The 19,453-nt window shown below is 41.2% G+C and overlaps 3 protein-coding genes and 2 non-coding genes across 7 annotated transcripts; 2 read left to right on the forward strand and 3 right to left on the reverse strand.

Moving 5' to 3' along the window:
• Positions 1–263: 263 nt before the first annotated feature.
• daglb (diacylglycerol lipase, beta) lies at positions 264–6,984 on the reverse strand. 3 transcript variants are annotated; one of them, XM_058061722.2, is made up of 16 exons: positions 6,838–6,984; positions 6,304–6,491; positions 5,668–5,819; positions 5,172–5,346; positions 4,834–5,101; positions 4,073–4,195; positions 3,872–3,999; positions 3,679–3,805; positions 3,518–3,601; positions 3,142–3,219; positions 2,988–3,068; positions 2,773–2,900; positions 1,957–2,025; positions 1,761–1,833; positions 1,425–1,678; positions 264–959 (listed from the first exon to the last, which is right to left on the reverse strand). In XM_058061722.2, the coding sequence occupies exons 2-16, from the start codon at positions 6,396–6,398 to the stop codon at positions 785–787; spliced, it is 2,010 nt and encodes a 669-aa protein (XP_057917705.2). In that variant the 5' UTR covers positions 6,399–6,491; positions 6,838–6,984; the 3' UTR covers positions 264–784. The 3 variants fall into 3 exon arrangements, with proteins under 3 accessions (XP_057917705.2, XP_057917706.2, XP_057917707.2); XM_058061723.2 differs by having other exon boundaries at positions 6,878–6,957; XM_058061724.2 differs by lacking the exon at positions 6,838–6,984 and adding an exon at positions 6,717–6,832.
• Positions 6,985–7,141: 157 nt separating this feature from the next.
• On the forward strand, positions 7,142–7,213 carry trnaq-cug (transfer RNA glutamine (anticodon CUG)). Its single transcript has one exon. It is a non-coding gene; the product is annotated as a tRNA-Gln (tRNA).
• A 75-nt stretch (positions 7,214–7,288) lies between these two features.
• Positions 7,289–8,604, forward strand: mrpl58 (mitochondrial ribosomal protein L58). Its single transcript, XM_058061988.2, has 6 exons — positions 7,289–7,533; positions 7,696–7,720; positions 7,805–7,864; positions 7,943–8,025; positions 8,098–8,267; positions 8,506–8,604. The coding sequence occupies exons 1-6, from the start codon at positions 7,372–7,374 to the stop codon at positions 8,579–8,581; spliced, it is 576 nt and encodes a 191-aa protein (XP_057917971.2). The 5' UTR covers positions 7,289–7,371; the 3' UTR covers positions 8,582–8,604.
• A 611-nt stretch (positions 8,605–9,215) lies between these two features.
• On the reverse strand, positions 9,216–9,288 carry trnar-ucg (transfer RNA arginine (anticodon UCG)). The gene has a single exon. It is a non-coding gene; the product is annotated as a tRNA-Arg (tRNA).
• Positions 9,289–10,063: 775 nt separating this feature from the next.
• Positions 10,064–19,250, reverse strand: LOC131109540 (cerebellar degeneration-related protein 2-like). The gene is made up of 6 exons (XM_058061676.2): positions 19,071–19,250; positions 15,950–16,062; positions 14,259–14,407; positions 13,444–13,608; positions 13,105–13,312; positions 10,064–13,035 (listed from the first exon to the last, which is right to left on the reverse strand). Exons 1-6 carry the CDS (start codon positions 19,147–19,149, stop codon positions 12,268–12,270), a joined length of 1,482 nt encoding a protein of 493 aa, XP_057917659.2. The 5' UTR covers positions 19,150–19,250; the 3' UTR covers positions 10,064–12,267.
• Between the last annotated feature and the right edge of the window lie 203 nt (positions 19,251–19,453).

The raw sequence follows: 19,453 nt of genomic DNA on the forward strand, positions 1-19,453 counted from the left end.
ACATTCGAAGCTAGAATTTACATGGGCTAGACAAGTCATCACGGTGACGTCACATTCTAACGCGGGATGGGAGGATGGAGTCAGGCGCGCTGCTAATCCTCAAACATTGCAAATCTATCTTCACTGACGTGTGCCTCCACCCTCTTGACTCACGCGGTTTTATGTGGGAGTGTGAAAATCAACTTTTGAATATTTTCATCATTTTAAATCAATGTTGCTCTTAAAAGTAATCACATTAATAGAGATAGTACAGAGCACAATGGACAATGCATTTATTTGCTTCAATGCAAGATGTTTAGAATGTGAAAGTCGATTCAAACTTTAACGCTGTTTGTTTTTTGGGGGAAAAAAAAACATGGCATGTCAGTTTCAAAGACACTGTTCATTGTGAACAGGACAACACCAATCCCGACACATTTTCACGTTACACCTATTAACTTCTCATCTGTGATCATTCCCAACCAATAAGGAAGTCACTTATTGATCAGAGAGAGGGTGGGGGGCGGCCAGCCTCCAGCAGCAATACACCACACACACACACACATACAGTATGTACAGTATTGTACACAACGCACATTCACAAGTCAAGCCGTTACAACTCCGAGCAACACAGGACAAGGAAAGGGAGCGTTATTTAAATCATTAAAAGTGCAACATAAAAAGTGCAGCAACTACAGTGGAGTTTCCAAAGTTTTGCTGGTGTATGATCTAAAAAATGGACATAATAGGGCACAGAGAGTATGAGCGTGTAAAAAAAAGAAAAAAAACATCTTTACGATTACATTCAGATGACGTTGGCCTGGCCAAGGGAGTAGGGCTTGTCACCGGTCAGACTGTGGAGAGCTCGCAGCACAATGTCGGGCATGTGATCCGCAAGCATCCTTGGACTGATTAAAATACTCCGGAATGCCATTTCATTGGACCACTCGGCACGGTAACGAACCTGGGATATACATGATCTAGAAGAGATGAAGATATTTCATGACATATTTTTGGTTATCTTGATGCAACTGCGGTCGCTGGGTCATTCATATTTGATCAAAAAGTGTTTTTCCTCATCCTAAACACAAAAAAGTGACCCGGATCCAGACGTGATGAGGTCTGGCCATACAAGTTGGCTCAGGTCCGGGATAATGCAAAGCAAATGTGTGTAATTATTTTATTTTTTGTTTGCAGAATATGCAGAGAAGCCAATAAAAACCAAGGTACTGGATAAAAATGGCCCCCTGGGGGCTGCCCTTTAGAGATCCTGCATATTTCAACTTTTGAGGCAATTTTTTCCCATAAATTGTATTTCCTCATAATTCAGAGCCTCCAAAGTATAATGTACAGTACAGCTGAAAAGTTTGGACATGCTTTCTCATCCAAGCATGAGGAAGTGTGTCCAAACTGGTGAAGTAAATAAATCAACATCTGTGACAAACCTGCGTGTTGGCCCGTCTTCCGTGATATGCAGAACACGCCCGGGCAGGAAAAGAGGCAAGTGCGTGGCAGTGTGGACAGGCGAATCGTCCGACGCCAAGCTCTGATAGGACGACGAATGGCGGATCAAAAGTGATTCCTCGCCAAGCAGTGGCTGACTGAGCTCCTGCTCCCTTTTGTTCTCCATCTCGGAAGGGAAGTCGTCTGGGTCTCCTCCAAACAGTTCGTACCAGCATCCCTTCAGCAGGATGCGATACTGCAACACAGTGCGTAGAAATAAGAGCTGGTGACTTTGGCAGCCATTGTGCAACCAAGCATAGGTAACAAGGCTTGCTTACTTTGGGTTTATTGCAATTTGAGACAATCTTGAGTATTTTTCGTTTCAGATCCTCCATATTGGGAAGACTCAATCTATATAGGGAATAAAGACACGGTGAAAAGAGGGGACAATAATGCAGAAGTAAACACGTGTGCATGTGATAGCATTACACAGGAGTGATTTTCATTCAGGTATCGACAAATACAGACAGTTACCGTGGAACCAGGTCCTTTCCAAGAACGACTGAGACCACAAAGTCCTTGGAGTAGTCAGTTAAGGCTTTGCTGCACATACAATGAAAAATAAGACAAAAACTTAGTAAGAACAGTTGTATGTTGCTATTACTTGACAATGACTATGCTAAACACGATCTGCTCAGTACAGTAGATCCCCAACTATTCACTCATCACTTTTTCCTGCATTTTCCCTGCTTTAAATTGTAAATAATTACTTTGAGCGTTCGGGAAGATGGCGCCATCTGCAGGGTAAAACAAGAGCTGCAGCTACAAATCTAACCAAGGGTGATGAATCACTGGTCAATTCACTCAACACTTCCCAGGAGACAAAATGTGATGTTTTGTAAGTACGATAATGTTTGCCTGTGAATGTTCCTTAATGTGTAAGACGCCATGTTTAATAACAGTGAGAGTCATATTATTGGCTTTACAGCAGGGGTGTCCAAACCCATCCATTAATACATTTTCTATGCGGCTTATCCACACGAGAGTATGCTGGAGCCTATCCCAGCTGGACTGGTCGCCAGCCGCAGGGGTGTCTAAACCTTTTCCATCAAAAAACAACAAAAACAACTAAATTAATAGACTGTATTTGAGTTATGAGTCCTTACTGTAATACACACCAATGCACCTCGACCAGGAGTGTCCAAGTGACATTGTTTTGAATTCTACAATTACATTAAAACAATACAGCAATACAACATGCAACCTCGAGTAAAAAGGTTTGAACACCCCCGACTAAACCATCAGTAATGAACCTTGGTAATGAAATGCCAGAGAACCAGCCTGTGTCACCTCAGGAGTCCCCCTGGTGGAGAAAAGGCATAACACTTCAGGGTCGGGAAGGAGTTGCGCAATTGGATGGCCAGAACTGCTGCTGCACCAGCACCCAGGCTGTGGCCAGTGATGACCAGTTTATAGTCCTACAACACAGTACAAAAAACATATGCTTACATTGTTTCACAGCAACCTTGCTGAAAGTTCTCAACCAGTCGTTGACATTCACTTACTGGTGCAATGGAGAAAGCTTGGTTCAGGATTCCATCGTTGACCAGCTTTCTGTAAATGTACGATGCAGCCTGGCTGATGCCCTGCAACACCCAAACGCTTTAACATAGGAAGGTTTAGGCAAAGGGAACCTTAGTTTTAATGGATTGAATGTACTTTGTGAGCATAGCAGGCTCCAGTCACGCCGTCTATGGGGAGGTTCTCGCATTCAGCTGAAAGGTCTGTCAGGACATCCTGCAGGGGAAACAGTGTTCACTTCTATTTTTGCATGATCAACATTTTAGTCTCTGTGATGGCTATTTGTGGACAGTATACCTTCATTTAGAAAAAAAGAAGTGAAAGTAATGAATGGATTTTTTTGCATTTACCATAAAGCAGCATACACACAGGGTGCACAATGGTGTAACACAGTAGAAATGATTTAAATTGTAGAATGCAACATGTTGTCTTTTTTGTCATTTTACCTTTATCTTGTGACACCCCTGATCAATTGATATGCTGTATCTAATTCCTCACCAATATCTCCACTCACCTTCAGTGACAGTGTTCCTCTGACAGCCACTAAAATGGCCTCCCGCTTATGATCCAGAGCCACAAAGAAGGGTATCTCATATATCTGCAAGAAACGTCATCGCTACTATTACTATGACGACAACATAAAAACACTGACGTTCTCCTTGTTGGAACTCTTACCTGATTGTGGAAGCTGACATAAATGAAGTCTCTGTACTGCAGTCCGGTGCTTTGCAGGATGGAGGAAAAGTGACATCCCATGTGGTCTCCCCCCACAATGTCATACTCAGCCGCGCGACTTCTACAGCTGCCACACAAGCGTAATTTTAGCACCAAATTAGCAGGCTAATCAGGAAACGAGACCACATCATACCAGTCTCCGCTGAGTTTGCAGGGCCCGGTGAGAAGGTTGGAGTAAATGTACAAAGGCCAGCCGTAGGCGGCAGCGGCAAACTGCATACAGTGGGCGGCTTTCTCCAACTCTGCCTCCAGATCTTCTCCCTACAGATTATAATTCATCTTAAGAAAATACCATCCTCACATCAGTCTGTTGAGAGCCGGAGCGAGTACGTACAATGGGAGAGGATGGACTGTGATCCACGGTGACATCGGGGTCTCTGCTTCGCTCCAACTTGTCCTGTTCCTGGTGCAGTAAAGCCAAACCGGCGGCAATGTCACTGGGAACCAAGTCTGTGTCCTGCAGTTACAGAATGAATGGCATCAGGCGGCTCAATGCCAAATAAGCCCCTTTACCTGCCCACACGCACAACTAAAACTTTAAATTATTGTTATTTATTCTAAATTATTTAAATTATTTGTACAAATTACTGTTTACGCTGTATATTGTTGTTCATATTTGATGTAATCTATTTATTACCCACATTATTATTTATTATTTATTATTTATTATTTATTATTTATTATTTATTATTTATTATTTATTATTTATTATTTATTATTTATTATTTATTATTTATTATTTAATAAATTATTTTGTCTATGTTCAACTTTTATGGTTTATTCCAACAATTCTTTGCTTCGGGTCAAATGTTTATACAGCATAACATCCCACTACAACAGAGGTGTCCAAATTGTAGCCCGCTGCATATTATAAAAATAGATTTTTAACAAGAAAAACTCTAAAATACAGTAAATTAATTTAAATGTATCACATGTGTATGCGCCACTGGCATAGCTAGAAGGAAATATATATTTGTTGTAAATAGTGTAAATCATTTTCAAACCAAGTATATGACAATGAATCATTTCACATAATTCCCTCTTTAAAAGTGCTCACTGAATGATTGGTGCAAAGAAAGCGAAGGTGACCCTTACTGAGAAGAATCCACTGACAAGCTGTGAAATGCTGGAGAAGGCTGCTCTGTGGCTTTCGTCCTGCGGCAGGCAACAGCACAGCAGTCGAATCCTGCTCTCCCACACCTTGACGGCGATTGAGCGCGCCGTGGAGAGGAACTGAGTTCCCCCGCTGCTCTCCAAGTGTCGTACTCCCAGTGGCTCCATGGCAGCGGGCAGTGGGCGGGGGTTGCCCAGCGGGTCAAAGACGAATATGACACCCAGAACCGTGAAGAGGAGGATGATCCAACTGTTGTGACAATGAAGTGCTACCGGTCAACAACTGCAGAAGCTATTAACTGCATGACAAACGTTCCTACCTGGCAACCACTGCTGCGATGACGGCACCCACCGTCGCCGGGTCGCATCCTTTGCCGTCATCGGACACCCAGACAGCTCCCAGACAGGCCCACACAAATTCAGGGATGTACAGGAGAGCTCGCAGGTAGACGAGAGCAGGCATGGACCGCCGTGCTCCAGGGTTCGTGATGGTACCTGCAGGCACAACGATGAACGTTGAGCCACAGACGGCCTCATGTAGTATGTCTTTTGTAATAATAATCCTAAAGAACAGCAGTGCTTTGGATGATGTTGTGGGGTCTTTTGTGACCTCTGGATGAGTCATTTCGTTGCACTCTTGGTGTAATTTTGTAATTTTCTAGGAAGGTTCCATTTGTGGATAATGGCTCTCACTGTGGTTTGCTGGAGTCGCAAAGCAAACGCCACTTCATTTGATTACTGTGCTATATACTTGATTCCATTCTTCAGCAATTATTTTGACGGCCTCTTTCAAAATGACGGCAGGAGCTTTTTTACCTTGAGCGCTGACGTAAACAATGACACACAGCGACATGATGATGAGTGCCAGCACCGCCAACAGTCCAACCAGGTAGATGTGAAGGACACCTTTCCCGTTGCAGTCAAAATGACCCTTGTGGTAGGTGTACAGGATCATTGTGCCAATCCACCTAATTGAAAACATCAGTAAAAATAAATAGTGCATCTGGCAAGTTTTCACAGCGTATTTAAATAGATTTTTTAGACTTGTTACAGCCTTGTTTGAATAGCTTTGTTGCCTGAAGATTCAAAACACAATAATATGAAATAATATGCTTCACACACTGTCCGAGAGGATGCAGGTATTGCTCCTTTAAAGCTGGTTAACTGTCAGAGGATGGTGGTGCTACCCAAAGATAGGTATGCCAAGCTTGTGGTATCATATTCAGCAACATAGCAACATAGCGTGTTGCGTTTAAGGGGTATTGTGTGCAGAGTTTTGAAGGGGGAAATGAATGGAATCCAAATTGGAATAAGGCTGTAACATTAAATAATGTGGAAAAGGTGAATGTTTGCACTGTAAATAAAAATCTGTATTAGTAGCAGTGTTAAAACGTCTCAATTGCAACAATGACGTTAAAAAGGGAAATAAAAATAATTTAGAATCATACATACCAAACTACACGGACGAAGAGTTCAAATGAGCCAGGGAAAACAAGGTCATCACTGGCGATTCCCCAGCGACGACCAAAAACCACCATTCCAGGCATTTTGGGATTAAAGGGATGGAATTCTGACAGGGGGTGTCTCACTGCTACCAAATCTCTTCAAATGGCACTTCAGGCCATTCATGACTCAACTTCCTGAAAAAAATAGCGTTACTACATTGTACAATTCCTCTGTTGCAACTGGATCTGTCTGTACACGCCATTTACTAGCAACACATAACGTTGTGGTACGGCAATGTTAGCCAAAACGCCTCGCTACAATGTTTAGATGGAGGTAGCAGTACGCGACCACTGTCCGAATCCTTGTGTAGCTGACACAATAACGATATTAAGGTGGTTATAGGGTGTTAGCGGACTTACTGATGTTACGTGACTAGCTTCTTAGATTGGCGATCTGCAAATACTAAAAATAAATCTATTCCGAGAAGACCGACACCAAGATATCTACCTTGGTTGATTTGGAAATGGTGAATGAACTTACTTCAAGGAATTAATCACAAATAATAGGAGGAAGAACTGACTTGTTTTGTCCACAAACCATGTCCATTCCGCTGGTTATGACGCCCCCCCAGCAACAAAAGGCAACTGAAATAGTTCCACATTCGAGGGTTTTCATTTTTTGCAGTGGATCTCTCGCTCGGCGAATAATCTGTTTTGTAAATTTTTAAATGGACGTTGTAAAATAGTAATAATAATAATAACAGTCCGATAAATGCTATGGGAAAAAATCAGTATTTGCGTGAAGTCAGCTATATTACAAAAAGATCGACGGTAAAGTCACAAGAGGTTCCATGGTGTAATGGTTAGCACTCTGGACTCTGAATCCAGCGATCCGAGTTCAAATCTCGGTGGAACCTGATTTTTTTAATTTTATTTTACACTTTTACACTTTACACCTGATTCAGTTTACTATTATTTTCAGTTATTAGCACTCGATACAACCAAGTGAGCTACACGAACATGTTAACAGTATCGCCTGTAAGCGGCTCGGCAACCTAAGTGACGTCATAACATCATGGCGGCATACATGACGAGACGTTGTTATTTTCTGTGCGGTAATATTCGCTCAAATGTAATTATTCCGCAGCCTTTAAAACATGGGTGTAGTCGAATAAATCTATTAAACATTGCTATACAACCGAACGTAGGCTACGGAACCCGGGGGACTGACAACGAGGTTAGTCAAACTATAATTCGCTCTTCACTACGAAGAAATGAATTTTTCATTTTGTTTTGTTACACATCAATTTGTAAACAACTGTGTGACTACTGTCATATAAAGATATGATAATACAGATTACTAAAAACTTGATTCGTTTCTTTGTTTTCATCTTTGTAGGACACCCAGGTGCACATTCCACTAGGTAAATATTCCATACCAACTGAGACAAAAACAAATTAATGAGTTCCTCGGTTCGCTTTGTCTGCATTAACTTTCTTCCCTTCAGACCGTCTGACTGTGTCTTACAGCAGAAGTAGTGGACCTGGTGGTCAGCATGTCAATAAAGGTACTTAAAAGTTTATTTTTAAAAGATTAAAACTATTATTATTATAGAGTCGACACTGCCTGTTTATTAAATCCACAGTCAACACAAAAGCAGAGATCAGATTCAGTGTATTAGCAGCAGACTGGATCCCTCAAGACGTCAGACAGAAAATTCTGGAAAAGGCTAGTTTGCAATAATGATTCCAATATTCATGTGCAAATTGTGTTTAAAAATATGCAATATTTCTACTGCAGAACAGAAACCGTATCAACAAGGCTGGCGAGTTGCTTGTAACCTCAGAGCTGAGCAGGAGCCAGCAGAGAAACGTCAGTGATTGTTTACAGAAGATCTCAGCCATAATTGCAGAGGCTAGCGAGAAACCACATGAAGCCACACCAGATGATATCGCCATCAGGGCATCCAGGTGAGAATGCTCGACATGCAGTACTTCTTCACAGAGAGACCAGCTGTAAAGATTATCAAGGTGTGTTTGCTGGGATAAAGACATGATGGTTTATTACTGCAACCTTTAAGCACTGTGTGTCGATTTGAGGAACTCTGTTCAAACCTGGCAATCAATTGGGGCACACTTTGAGAAAATATGCTATTATCTTGTTTTGTTGTTTTCATTAAATATCTTCGATGGGGAACATTTTTTGCAGGCTTGATAAAAGAAACAAGGAACGACTCAGACAGAAGAAGATTCATTCAGCTACCAAGCAGAGCAGACAACTTTAGTCCCACTGATGTCTTCATGTATCTCTTTGTAATAAAATATTTTGAAAAATGTCCATGAGTTAGTATTCTTTCTCCCTACCAAATAGAATGGCTTGAAAGAATCCAAAAACAGTGCATACTCTACCATCAATGAATGACTTGTCATTGCAACCATTTTATTTTTATAACATTTATCAGCCGTAAACTGTAGACAAGCATTCAAGACAAAACCTTTAAACATGCTTCTCCTTGATACAGCCATTTTATATAGTACCAGAAGTATTGGAATGCAAATTTTATCCTGCGGGGTGGAGGGGGGGGCGAGTATTGGTATGTATAAAATTTTTCAGCAAATATTTTTACCAATACGGTATTGTTGCAGCTTTTCAAAGTACAACTCTCGAAAAGTAATACACACAAAATAGCAGAGGATGGTTTCGATCCATCGACCTCTGGGTTATGGGCCCAGCACGCTTCCGCTGCGCCACTCTGCTTCCGTGTGTCACTGCATGTGATATTGGACTTTACCTTTAGCGTGGATATGGGAACATTTGTGCGTAAAAGTGAATATGTGAGTATTTGTATATTGGTATTGACGAATACCTCAGAAATACGACAAAAAAACATTTTCATGTGTCTCAATGGCTTAAAATATCGACCACGAAGGGACTCGAACCCTCAATCTTCTGATCCGAAGTCAGACGCCTTATCCATTAGGCCACGCGGTCATTGGCAATCTGTGCCCCAAAAGGATTTATAAACACAGTTTAAGTATTTGCGACGACTTATTTGTCCCTAGGTCCATTCTATTTGACATCATTAATGTAAATTAATTTTATCCAATTGTAATTAATGTTAATTTTTCAGTATATATCTGAAACCCACGTGAGCAAACCATTATAGGCTATCGTAATGTTGGCTGAATAATAAAACGGCAGTACGGCTGTAAACAAGTCAGACTTGTATTCGTATCCATGGCAGAGCAATGAATAACTTGAAAACACCCTCTCAATCGTTTCTTCTTCTCCTATCGTCCTTTGATGCTCAGCGTCATGGTTAGTCGTGCTGAACTGTCCAACATTGTCCCACTTTCTCACCGCTTCTGTCCATCTTTCGCCAGTACCTTTGTATCCCATTTTTAGCCATCAGAGCCTAGCTGCTTCCGCCTGTATTAGCATACATAATCATTTAACCAATCACGAACGATGACGGCACTTCCCATCACATTGCTACATTGTGATATTTATGTATTGTTAACATTAGCAACAAAAATTCCGACTAGGGAATAAATCACCGGGCATAGAATTTGATGAGAGCCAAATTGTAGTTTTTGCTTTAGTTTTGTTATTTTGCACGATGTACTTGATTTTGTTCAAACAATTTAAAAAAGTGAAAGTGGAATAATGGTATTATTATGTTGATGTTGTTGCATTGCAGACCTGAAAACAACATCACCATCAAGTTGCTGCAGCTGCTCGCTCACCTCTAAATGACAACAACAAGTGCAGTGTAAGGCTTTATTACCAATAGGCTTTCACTGAGTGACAACAATATGAATGTGAATCTAATGTGACAAGATGAATATAAAATGTGAGTCACAATAATGGACAAATACAGAATATATTGTATAATAAAAAGTAAAGCACATAACATATGACGACATTTCTTAGTGCCAAGTTACAACGCTGGGAAAAAAATTGAAGAGAATAAATACAGAAGTATAAATGCTGAATATGCGCATGTCCCAAATATAAAAGATAAAACAAAAACACAAGTTGGGAACAGTTCCCCCACTCGTGTACTTAAAATGCACTTGAGTTGACACATCACAGGTTTAGGTTTGATTTTATCATCAGATTTCAATGATTTCAACTATTTTCCAGACTCATTTAGCTTATGCTGTGGGTGCAGGTGTATGCTTTCAACACAGTAATAACATTCATTGTAGCAAAGCTTCATACAGTACATCTCATTGGGAAAACGGGTCATCTAATAAGGCTCCAGTAAGTGTTAGTGGAAGATAATATACAGATGATGAAATCCGCCGTTAAAAGCAAAACAATGCTTAATAGTTGCCATTTATAGGGCTAGGCGCTTTAGAATAAGTATATGTCATAAAGAACTGACTCACAAGACATTACGGCATCACATGACTTGAACACTTGTTTGGAGGAGCTGACTCCAAGCCAAGGCGTTGTGAAAAATAATCGTCTGAGAAGATTGTAACGTTTCTTCGAGGCAGCTTTCACATTCTGTTCACACGCCATCAAATATCCCTTAGGTTCACCATCTAAGCTCTGCAACTAACCATTCACATTAACCATTCACATTAACCATTCACATTAACCATTCACATTAACCATTCACATTAACCATTCACATTAACCATTCACATTAACCATTCACATTAACCATTCACATTAACCATTCACATTAACCATTCACATTAACCATTCACATTAACCATTCACATTAACCATTCACATTAACCATTCACATTAACCATTCACATTAACCATTCACATTAACCATTCACATTAACCATTCACATTAACCATTCACATTAACCATTCACATTAACCATTCACATTAACCATTAAAGAGCGGTATTGTCCTTCATACCCCTCTAGAAAACGACTTGTGCAAAAGTGAGCGAGGTATCATCAGACACGGGACAGAAAGCGTATTGGTACATGAAAAAAAAAAGCAATTTCGGTGCAAATTTGTATGCAGGAATAAGTATAATTTTTTTTCATTTGAGTCACTGTAGAACAAATGTTCCATTAAATAAAGCAAAAAACTGAACTGGTTGATATTTATGAAGATGCTGTTCTAACTGGGCCTTGGGTCCGCACTTGAATTAATTGATGGTTAACGGATGACCCAATTAATCGACAACTATTTTGGTAATCGAAATTAATTCATTCATTTATTTTCTACCGCTTCTTCCTCACAAGGGTCGCGGGGGTGCTGGAGCCTATCCTAGCTGTCTTTAAACGAGAGGCGGGGTACACCCTGGACTGGTGGCCAGCCAATCACAGGGCACATATAGACAAACAACCATTCACACTCACATTCATACCTATGGACAATTTGGAGTCGCCAATTAACCTAGCATGTTTTTTGGAATGTGGGAGGAAACCGAAGTACCCGGAAAAAACCCACGCATGCACGGGGAGAACATGCAAACTCCACAGAGAGATGGCCGAGGGTGGAATTGCTGTGAGGTCTGCGCGCTAACCACTCGACCGCCGTGCCGCCCTTTTAAAAATTTAAATATGTAAATATCTTGTGATGTCAGCATATCAAATGTGAATATTTGATCATTTCCTTAGTCATGCATGAAAGCGGACATGTTATCTTTGCTTTGTAGCCCAAACAAGATATTCCCATGTGGAAGCGTTGACTTCAGAAAACAGTGATGGCCACTTTTGCCTCTTTTGTAACCGTAGCTGTGTTTGCTGCATATTCACTTGGTCCATCATCGGCTGAATCTGGTGTTTGTGATTGCTGAATAAAAAGGCGGAATTTTAAAATGTGTTTTTTTTAATCCAATTAATCGATTAATTGAAAAAATAATAATCGACCGATTAATAATTGTTAATTGCAGCCCTATCTCTAATACTAAACGCCATTCTAGCTACAAGACTGAACTATGCTGATGTTTTTCCACAGTAAATACATTATATACTGATATTGTTGACACTTCACTGCTTACTAGATTTGCCCGATTTGCTAGATTTACTGGATTTAGCAGCTTTGGTAGCTTTAATATCCATCTTGGTTTTCTGGATCCGAGAGAATATCTCCTTGAAGAGAGCCTTGTACTCTGGAGTGTTCTGTCCCAGACGCTTATCCACCGCCTCCACTTGCTTGCCAATCATCTCAATAGCCTCCGGTGTTGAGGGGGACTGGGTGGGGGTCGGTGGAGGCGCAGGGGTGTGGCCCATGGCGCAGTCCTTCATGGAAGGGTCCCGAGAGACGGGTCGGGAGGTCTGGACCCCGGCGTGACAGAGGCTGTCCTCGTTACGTCGACATTTTCCCAACAGCTCCTCGTATTTCTCCAGTAAAGCGTGATACTGCTCATCCACTTCCCTGAGGATGGACATGCCTCGCTTCCTCACGCTGTTGGCGTGCAGAGCGTAGCTGCCTCTCCTGCGGCCAGATGCATCCCGAGCAACAATGGCGTTGAGCGCGGTGTCGCTGCAGCTTTTCCTCACAGGGTTTGACTCGGGAAGCGCTTCCCCATCCACGCCGGTTCCTCCCTCCGCCTCTTCTCTCACGCCTCCTCCCGTGTCCAAGACATCACCCTCCAGGAAGGTGTCAGTCTCCGGGGTGTTGTTGAGTACGGTCTGGGTGAGTGTGACGCCGTCATCTTCGTTTCCAAGGAGGAAAGTTCGGGCGCGGCGGAGTTGCTGCAGCTCCTGCAGCTCCACCTCCAACTCCCGCACCCTCGCCTGGCAGCTCTCAGCATCCTGGGAAGAAAAACCATCACGTTGAAACATCTTTCAAAATAACAGCGGTGATGGAGTTGAACAGGTCACCTGCACACGTGTTTGCAGACGAGAGAAATCAGCGAGTAGCAGGTTGCACTCCTTCTCCACACCCTCTCGACGACCCCTCTCCGTCCGGATAGCCGATCGTAGAGCCGACACGGCCTCCCTCAGGTGCTGGTTCTCCTCTTCAAACGGCTGACGCTTCGCCTCCACAGAGAAGCTTTCAGCCCTGCCCACCACAAAGTCATCCTCGTACCTTTTACAAACACATCACAAATACAAATAAGTACGCCTAAAACAGCAAAAATACTTTTGCATGTAGAATCCAGGACTTTTATGGTCCAACCAAATGGTTGTGTTATCTCTCCACAAGCAAGACAGCCATACCTGGGTGCCGTGCAGAGTTCCCTCAAGCAAGGGAAGGAGTGAATGGTCTTGCGTCTTTCCCTCTTCTCCCTCTTGACTCTCAGCTTTTCCATGGAGCGAAGCTGATCCACCTGTCCTGTGAGGGACTCCACCTGATTCTGCAACGTCTCAATGGTCCCTGTTAACCTGATTTAAGAAAGGACACCTTCAAGGAAAACTGCACTTTTGTTGGAATTTTGCTGAAAAATAATATAAATAAGGCGGCACGGCGGTCGAGTTGTTAGCGCGCAGACCTCACAGCTAGGAGACCAGGGTTCAATTCCACCCTAGGGCATTTAAGTGTGGAGTTTGCATGTTCTCCCCGTGCATGCGTGGGTTTTCTCCGGGTACTCCGGTTTCCTCCCACATTCCAAAAACATGCTAGGTTAATTGCTGACTCCAAATTGTCCATAGGTATGAATGTGAGTGTGAATGGTTGTTTGTCTATATGTGCCCTGTGATTGGCTGCCGACCAGTCCAGCCCAAAGACAGCTGGGATAGGCTCCAGCACCCCCCCGCGACCCTCGTGAGGAAAAAGCGGTAGAAAATGAATGAATGAATAATGTAAATAATGTACCCACAAATTGTCTCACAATCCTTAAGTCAATGCACATGTCTCTTTTCTGCGTGTTCTGAAGATATAAAAACAGCTAAAAAAAGACATAGCTAAGAATGCACGTAATGGGACGCACCTATTCCACTTATACAAAGCCAGAAAATGTCTCACGTAAGGATCGTGGCTGACGGGCCAAATGTTGCAGACTGATAAATGCTGTGGAAGTCAGTGAAGGCTTTACCTCTCGATCTTTTGCTGCGAGGCCTTGCTGTTAATCACAAGTGTTTGGTTGGTGCGTTCGAGTTCTCTTGCCGTTCCATCCAGCTGCTCGTATACTTTTGCATGCTGCTCGTTCATGTCCCGGAGGACTTCTAACTGCTTTGATAGGTACTGCATGACAAACACACAGACACACAATAAGGACCGTGAGCAATTTCATCAACTTACAGTGCTGATTATGCTTTGAGCATAACTCCTTTACTGTGATAAGTTCATTTCCACAAAGTAGGATTCCATATTAATAAACCGAATATTTTCATAGAGCCCAAACAGCCTGTTTATGGCTTTCTAAATAACATTACTAGAGCTCTCTGGACATGAAATAACACCCCTATAGTCACATTTACACTCATATTACCCAATATAGTATATATAATCAGACAAAACAGAGCATTTAAGACATAAATAAGACACATTCTCATACCGAATATTTTCATAGAGCCCAAACAGCCTGTTTATGGCTTTCTAAATAACATTACTAGAGCTCTCTAGACATGAAATAACACCCCTATAGTCACATTTACACTCATATTACCCAATATAGTATATATAATCAGACAAAACAGAGCATTTAAGACATAAATAAGACACATGCTCATTCATGTTTGTTTCAATAAATGTCTTCCGGACATGTGGACAGGAAGTGAGGCCGGGGATTCTGAGGTGAATTCTAGCTAGTGCACGGCCACAACAGTGTCCTGTGTTGTTATTATTATGTGGATGATGAACATTAATATTGCTATTATGTTATGAGTGTGAGTGTGCCTGCAATAAATAACAAAAGCCAGTCATTGGAGATCAAGTCTGGTGTGCGTTACCAGTGACCCCTAGTGGCCAATGCAGTGTATTTTACTTCATTTAGAACAGGGGTCTCAAACTCAATTTATTTGGGGGCCACTGGAGCTAGGGTCTGGGTGAGACTGGGCCGTATCAGGTTTTCCAAAAAAAACAAAAAAAACGTATTTATTAAAAACAAAAACATTTTTAAAACTTCGATTTGGTTCCAATTTTCTACAAGAAAAGCTCTGATAAAACATTCCACTGTTCTCAAATATCTTACTTTTTATTTTTCTACACAAAATAAGATGAAAAATAAATAAACAAATCAAAAATAAAGAAAATCAATCAGTAATAAATAAATATAATAATAATAATAAAACGGCAAATAATAAAAACTTAAGAAACCACATATAGTTGGTGGGTAGACAAATTTTTTTTTTCAGATTAAAATGAACAAAGCATTATTAGAGCCCTGTAGACATGACAAAACACGACTATAGTCACATTTATACTTTTTTTATTTACAACATATTGCGCAACTGCAGGGTCTTGAGACACATGCTAACTCACAAACTAGAGAGCTAGCGACCTAAACGGTAGCCTTCGAGTTATTTCCTTTAAACTTAAATAGCCAAAAACTTACCACTTCCACACGAATAGGGAGGATAACTATTAACAGTTATTTAACCTTTAACATGAACATTAATCAAACGTAATACTTTTTTCTGGGTAGGTTCCATTGTATATTGTTTTATTTTTTCTGGATGTTTTTATTTTCTATTTGTCTCTCGTCTATTCCCCCAATCCTGTGGGGGGATTGGTGGCCTCTGCTCCAGCCAACGCCTCCAGACATGCTATGACTATCTCTCCTACCTCAATTTCTTGCACTTGCTCTTCATTGGTGATGTACATCTGCTGCAGGGAGTCCTCCAGCTCCTTGTTCCTTTCCAGCAATGTTTTTCCAAGCTCCGCAGCCAAGTGCAGGTCTAACCATGAGAAGGGTTAAGGGGATAGTATGAATAAATCATGTCAACACAGAGAAAGAGCAATACGATGAGAAAGATTAGCATATTAATTTGGGTTGAGAGAAATTATGAAAGATAAAAAATATAAAGGAAAATAAAAAAGGGTGCAGCAGCACACTTTTGCTGAATTGCTACTGTGGTCTATTTTAAGTCTATCACTTTGCCTCACTCATAACTAGTGCACCAAGTCATATTTTTAGAAAAAAATTATAGTTTAAACGAAAACAGATCAATTCAATTTATCAAACGATTAAAAAAAAACAGCTCGGTAATTATGAGCCCTGGATGCCTGTCTGCGCCTTCTGTTAGTCTATCTGCACTACACAGGCTGAATGACAAGAGGGTTCACTCTGCAGGTGTCTGTGCACATTGGCTCTACATGAAATGTACACAGAAGAGAGTGAGCATCTTCTCGGCTATTGAGCCTCTTTGTGCCAGTAGCGTGGCTACACAGTGCTAGCAGTCATAAACAGACACGAATATAAATCAAGTTTGTAAGCCGAGGGTCCAACATAGAAATAAAGTAAGAGGAACTGCATTGAGATGTCATAGATAGAGAGGAAAGCAGCTGAACACACACGAGACAAGGCAAAAGGCCTACCGATCAATAGAAATAATTGCATTAGAAAACATCACAATCAATACTTGCCACACACGCTCGAAACGATGGAGCTAAAAGTCGGGCATGATTTCTTATACGTCTTTTTTGATATGGGAAACAAATGTTTGTGTTAATCGAGATATTTCAGATGTTTTTGTACAGCCCTTCTAAATAATATCTTATATCTGTCAAAGCATGATGTTAAAGGTCATTGCAATGACCTTTATGGGTCTTTTCTGTATGATTTGTCAACATAAAATATGAGTGATTGGTAAAAAGCAGCACTAAAAGGGAAAACTTGGAAGACTGTGGTGAGATTGAAATCAAGTCTGAGCTGGTACAGCCCAGCATTTGCTTCTTGGACGTCAGCCAGTAGAGGCTGGAAAACAACACAAAAGGCTCAAACAAAGACGCTAATGATATGTTTGACTCGCTCTTGTTTCTCTGCTTTTCCATCTGTAAACACCAGCAGGAATTCCAATGGATCACACCTTCAGTAAATTAGCACAGGAGTATTCACGTTAGTGGTTTTATTATTTAGTTCCACAAAGAGTCAAAAATATTAGTGGTGTGAAAAAGTGTTTGCCCCCTTCTTGACTTCTTATTTTTTCAAGTTTGTCACACTCAAATGTTTCAGATTATCCAACAAATGTAAATATTAGTCAATGACAACACAACTGAACACTAAATTATATTTTTAAATAAATTATTAAGGGAGAAAAACAATCCAAATCTACATGGCCTTGTGTGAAAAAGTGATGTCCCCCTAAAGCTAATAAGTGGTTAGGCCACCCTTAGCAGCAACAACTGCAATCAAGCATTTGTGCTAACTTGCAATGAGTCTGTGGAGGAATGTTGGCCCACTCATCCTTGCAGATTTGTTGTCATTCAAACACATTGGCGGCTTTTCCAGCATCAAGCCTTTTTAAGGTCATGCCATATTATCTCAGTAGGATTCAGTCAGGACTTGGACCAGGCCACTCAAAAGTCTTCATTTGCTTTTTCTTGGACTTGCTGCTGTGTTTTAAGTGTGTGCTTATTTGAATTTGTTGGATGATCTGAAACATTTGTGACAAAAATGCAGCCCTTACAAGTCATAAGCACTGTTTTGTCTTCACCAAATAAAGTAGCATGCTAACAATATAACAATAGATTCAATTTGACAAATACAATGACTGGACTTTGATGTTTTTAAATAAAATAAGACCAGTAAGACCAATAAGACTAAGCCACAGAAAGAGTGCTGCCATAGCATGCAGTCAGTGAGTCAGATTCAAAGGGAAACGGAGGTTGTGTAGCTGGAAATGACATAATAACAACCGGGAGATTTGAATACTTTGAATGGGGACACATTTTACTCAGCACATTCACTGAAAATTTCATCTACTTTCAAGTAGAAAAAGTCAGAGTCAAGTCCTGAATCACTGATGCCAAAGTGCAATCAATTTGCAAGTCTTTGATGATATTCTTAAGTCAGGTCCAAAATTGCTCAGCAAAATTGCCTTTGCTGTGTAGAGTAAGAAAACTAAATAACTAAGCTGATGAACTGGACAGGTGTGTCAGTCATGTAAAAAAGCTCAATTGATTAATGAAACATCCTGCAGAAAATGCAAAGTGCGTTGTCATAGCGCAGCAATGCTTCCACAAAGTCTGTAACTGAATTCCATGCCAAAGCAAAAAGAAAGGTCCGCATCAGCATTGATTCACCTTGAAGCGTATAACTGTGATGAGTTGGCACGGGGACTGACGAGGAAAGTGGTGTTAGCATGAGAGGACAGTATTTTGGAAAGGCAAATGTCTTCTGTTGTACGTAGAGATATCATGACACGAATACACGACGGTGCAAAGACATCACTTTGTGTATTGCTTATGTTTCTGACTTTTTCATAAAGTAACTTATCAAGTACAATAATGCTTGAAAACATTGAAATTTTTCATGTGATTTTTCACTTTGACCTTTTAAAAGGTTGAAACCCCAGATTATAATTTAATGATACATATATACATATACCATTCTTCTATGTACTGCACATAGTATGCAATTTTGTGTATTCAATTGCTCATCACCAGATATTTTATTGTTATACTCAGTACCTTACTAACATGAATGAATGTTGTATTTGGCCTCATAATTCATGCTGCAGTAACAACACTACACCAGTCCAAGTTTAAGCTAATAAACAAAACTGATCATGGCAAATACTTAATATAAATTTTTAATACTAACTGGAGAAGATGCTAGATCATGTGGATTAAATGTGTCAATGCTGAGACTGAGTCTTTGTTAGGTGCATGGCAGCTGACTGGCCGGCCGGCCGGCTCCAGCTGCTTCCTGCCGGGATGCTGCGGCCAAGGAGGAAGATCTTACCCTGCTCCAGGTCCCGCTGGTCGTACCAAGGCTCTTCTTCTTCGGTAACGAATTCATCCATTGTCCCTGAGCTTAGCATGTGTGAAGAACTCCGACGTGATCCTCCTCCAGAAGGGCAGCTCCTGTCTTATTCTTGCACACTACTGTGGTTCCTGTTTCCGTCCTCTCCTCGGTATTTCCTGAGTCCCTCCCACATCCTCCCTTGTCTCCTTCTCATCCCCCACCGCCCATCCCGACCCAGAGAGTCGCTGCTGCTGCTGCTGCTGCTGCAGAGACGTGGCAGAGATGTTGCAATAGGGATGGGCGGGTCGATACATATATCAACAATAGTGATAACAATGGCATGCAAATGATATGAATCAAAGCCAGTTGTTGTTTAGCTT

This window comes from Doryrhamphus excisus, linkage group LG2 (assembly GCF_037039965.1).
Source record: "Doryrhamphus excisus strain RoL-2023G ecotype Guam linkage group LG2, RoL_Dexc_Guam_v1.1, whole genome shotgun sequence".
NCBI lineage: Eukaryota > Metazoa > Chordata > Actinopteri > Syngnathiformes > Syngnathidae > Doryrhamphus > Doryrhamphus excisus.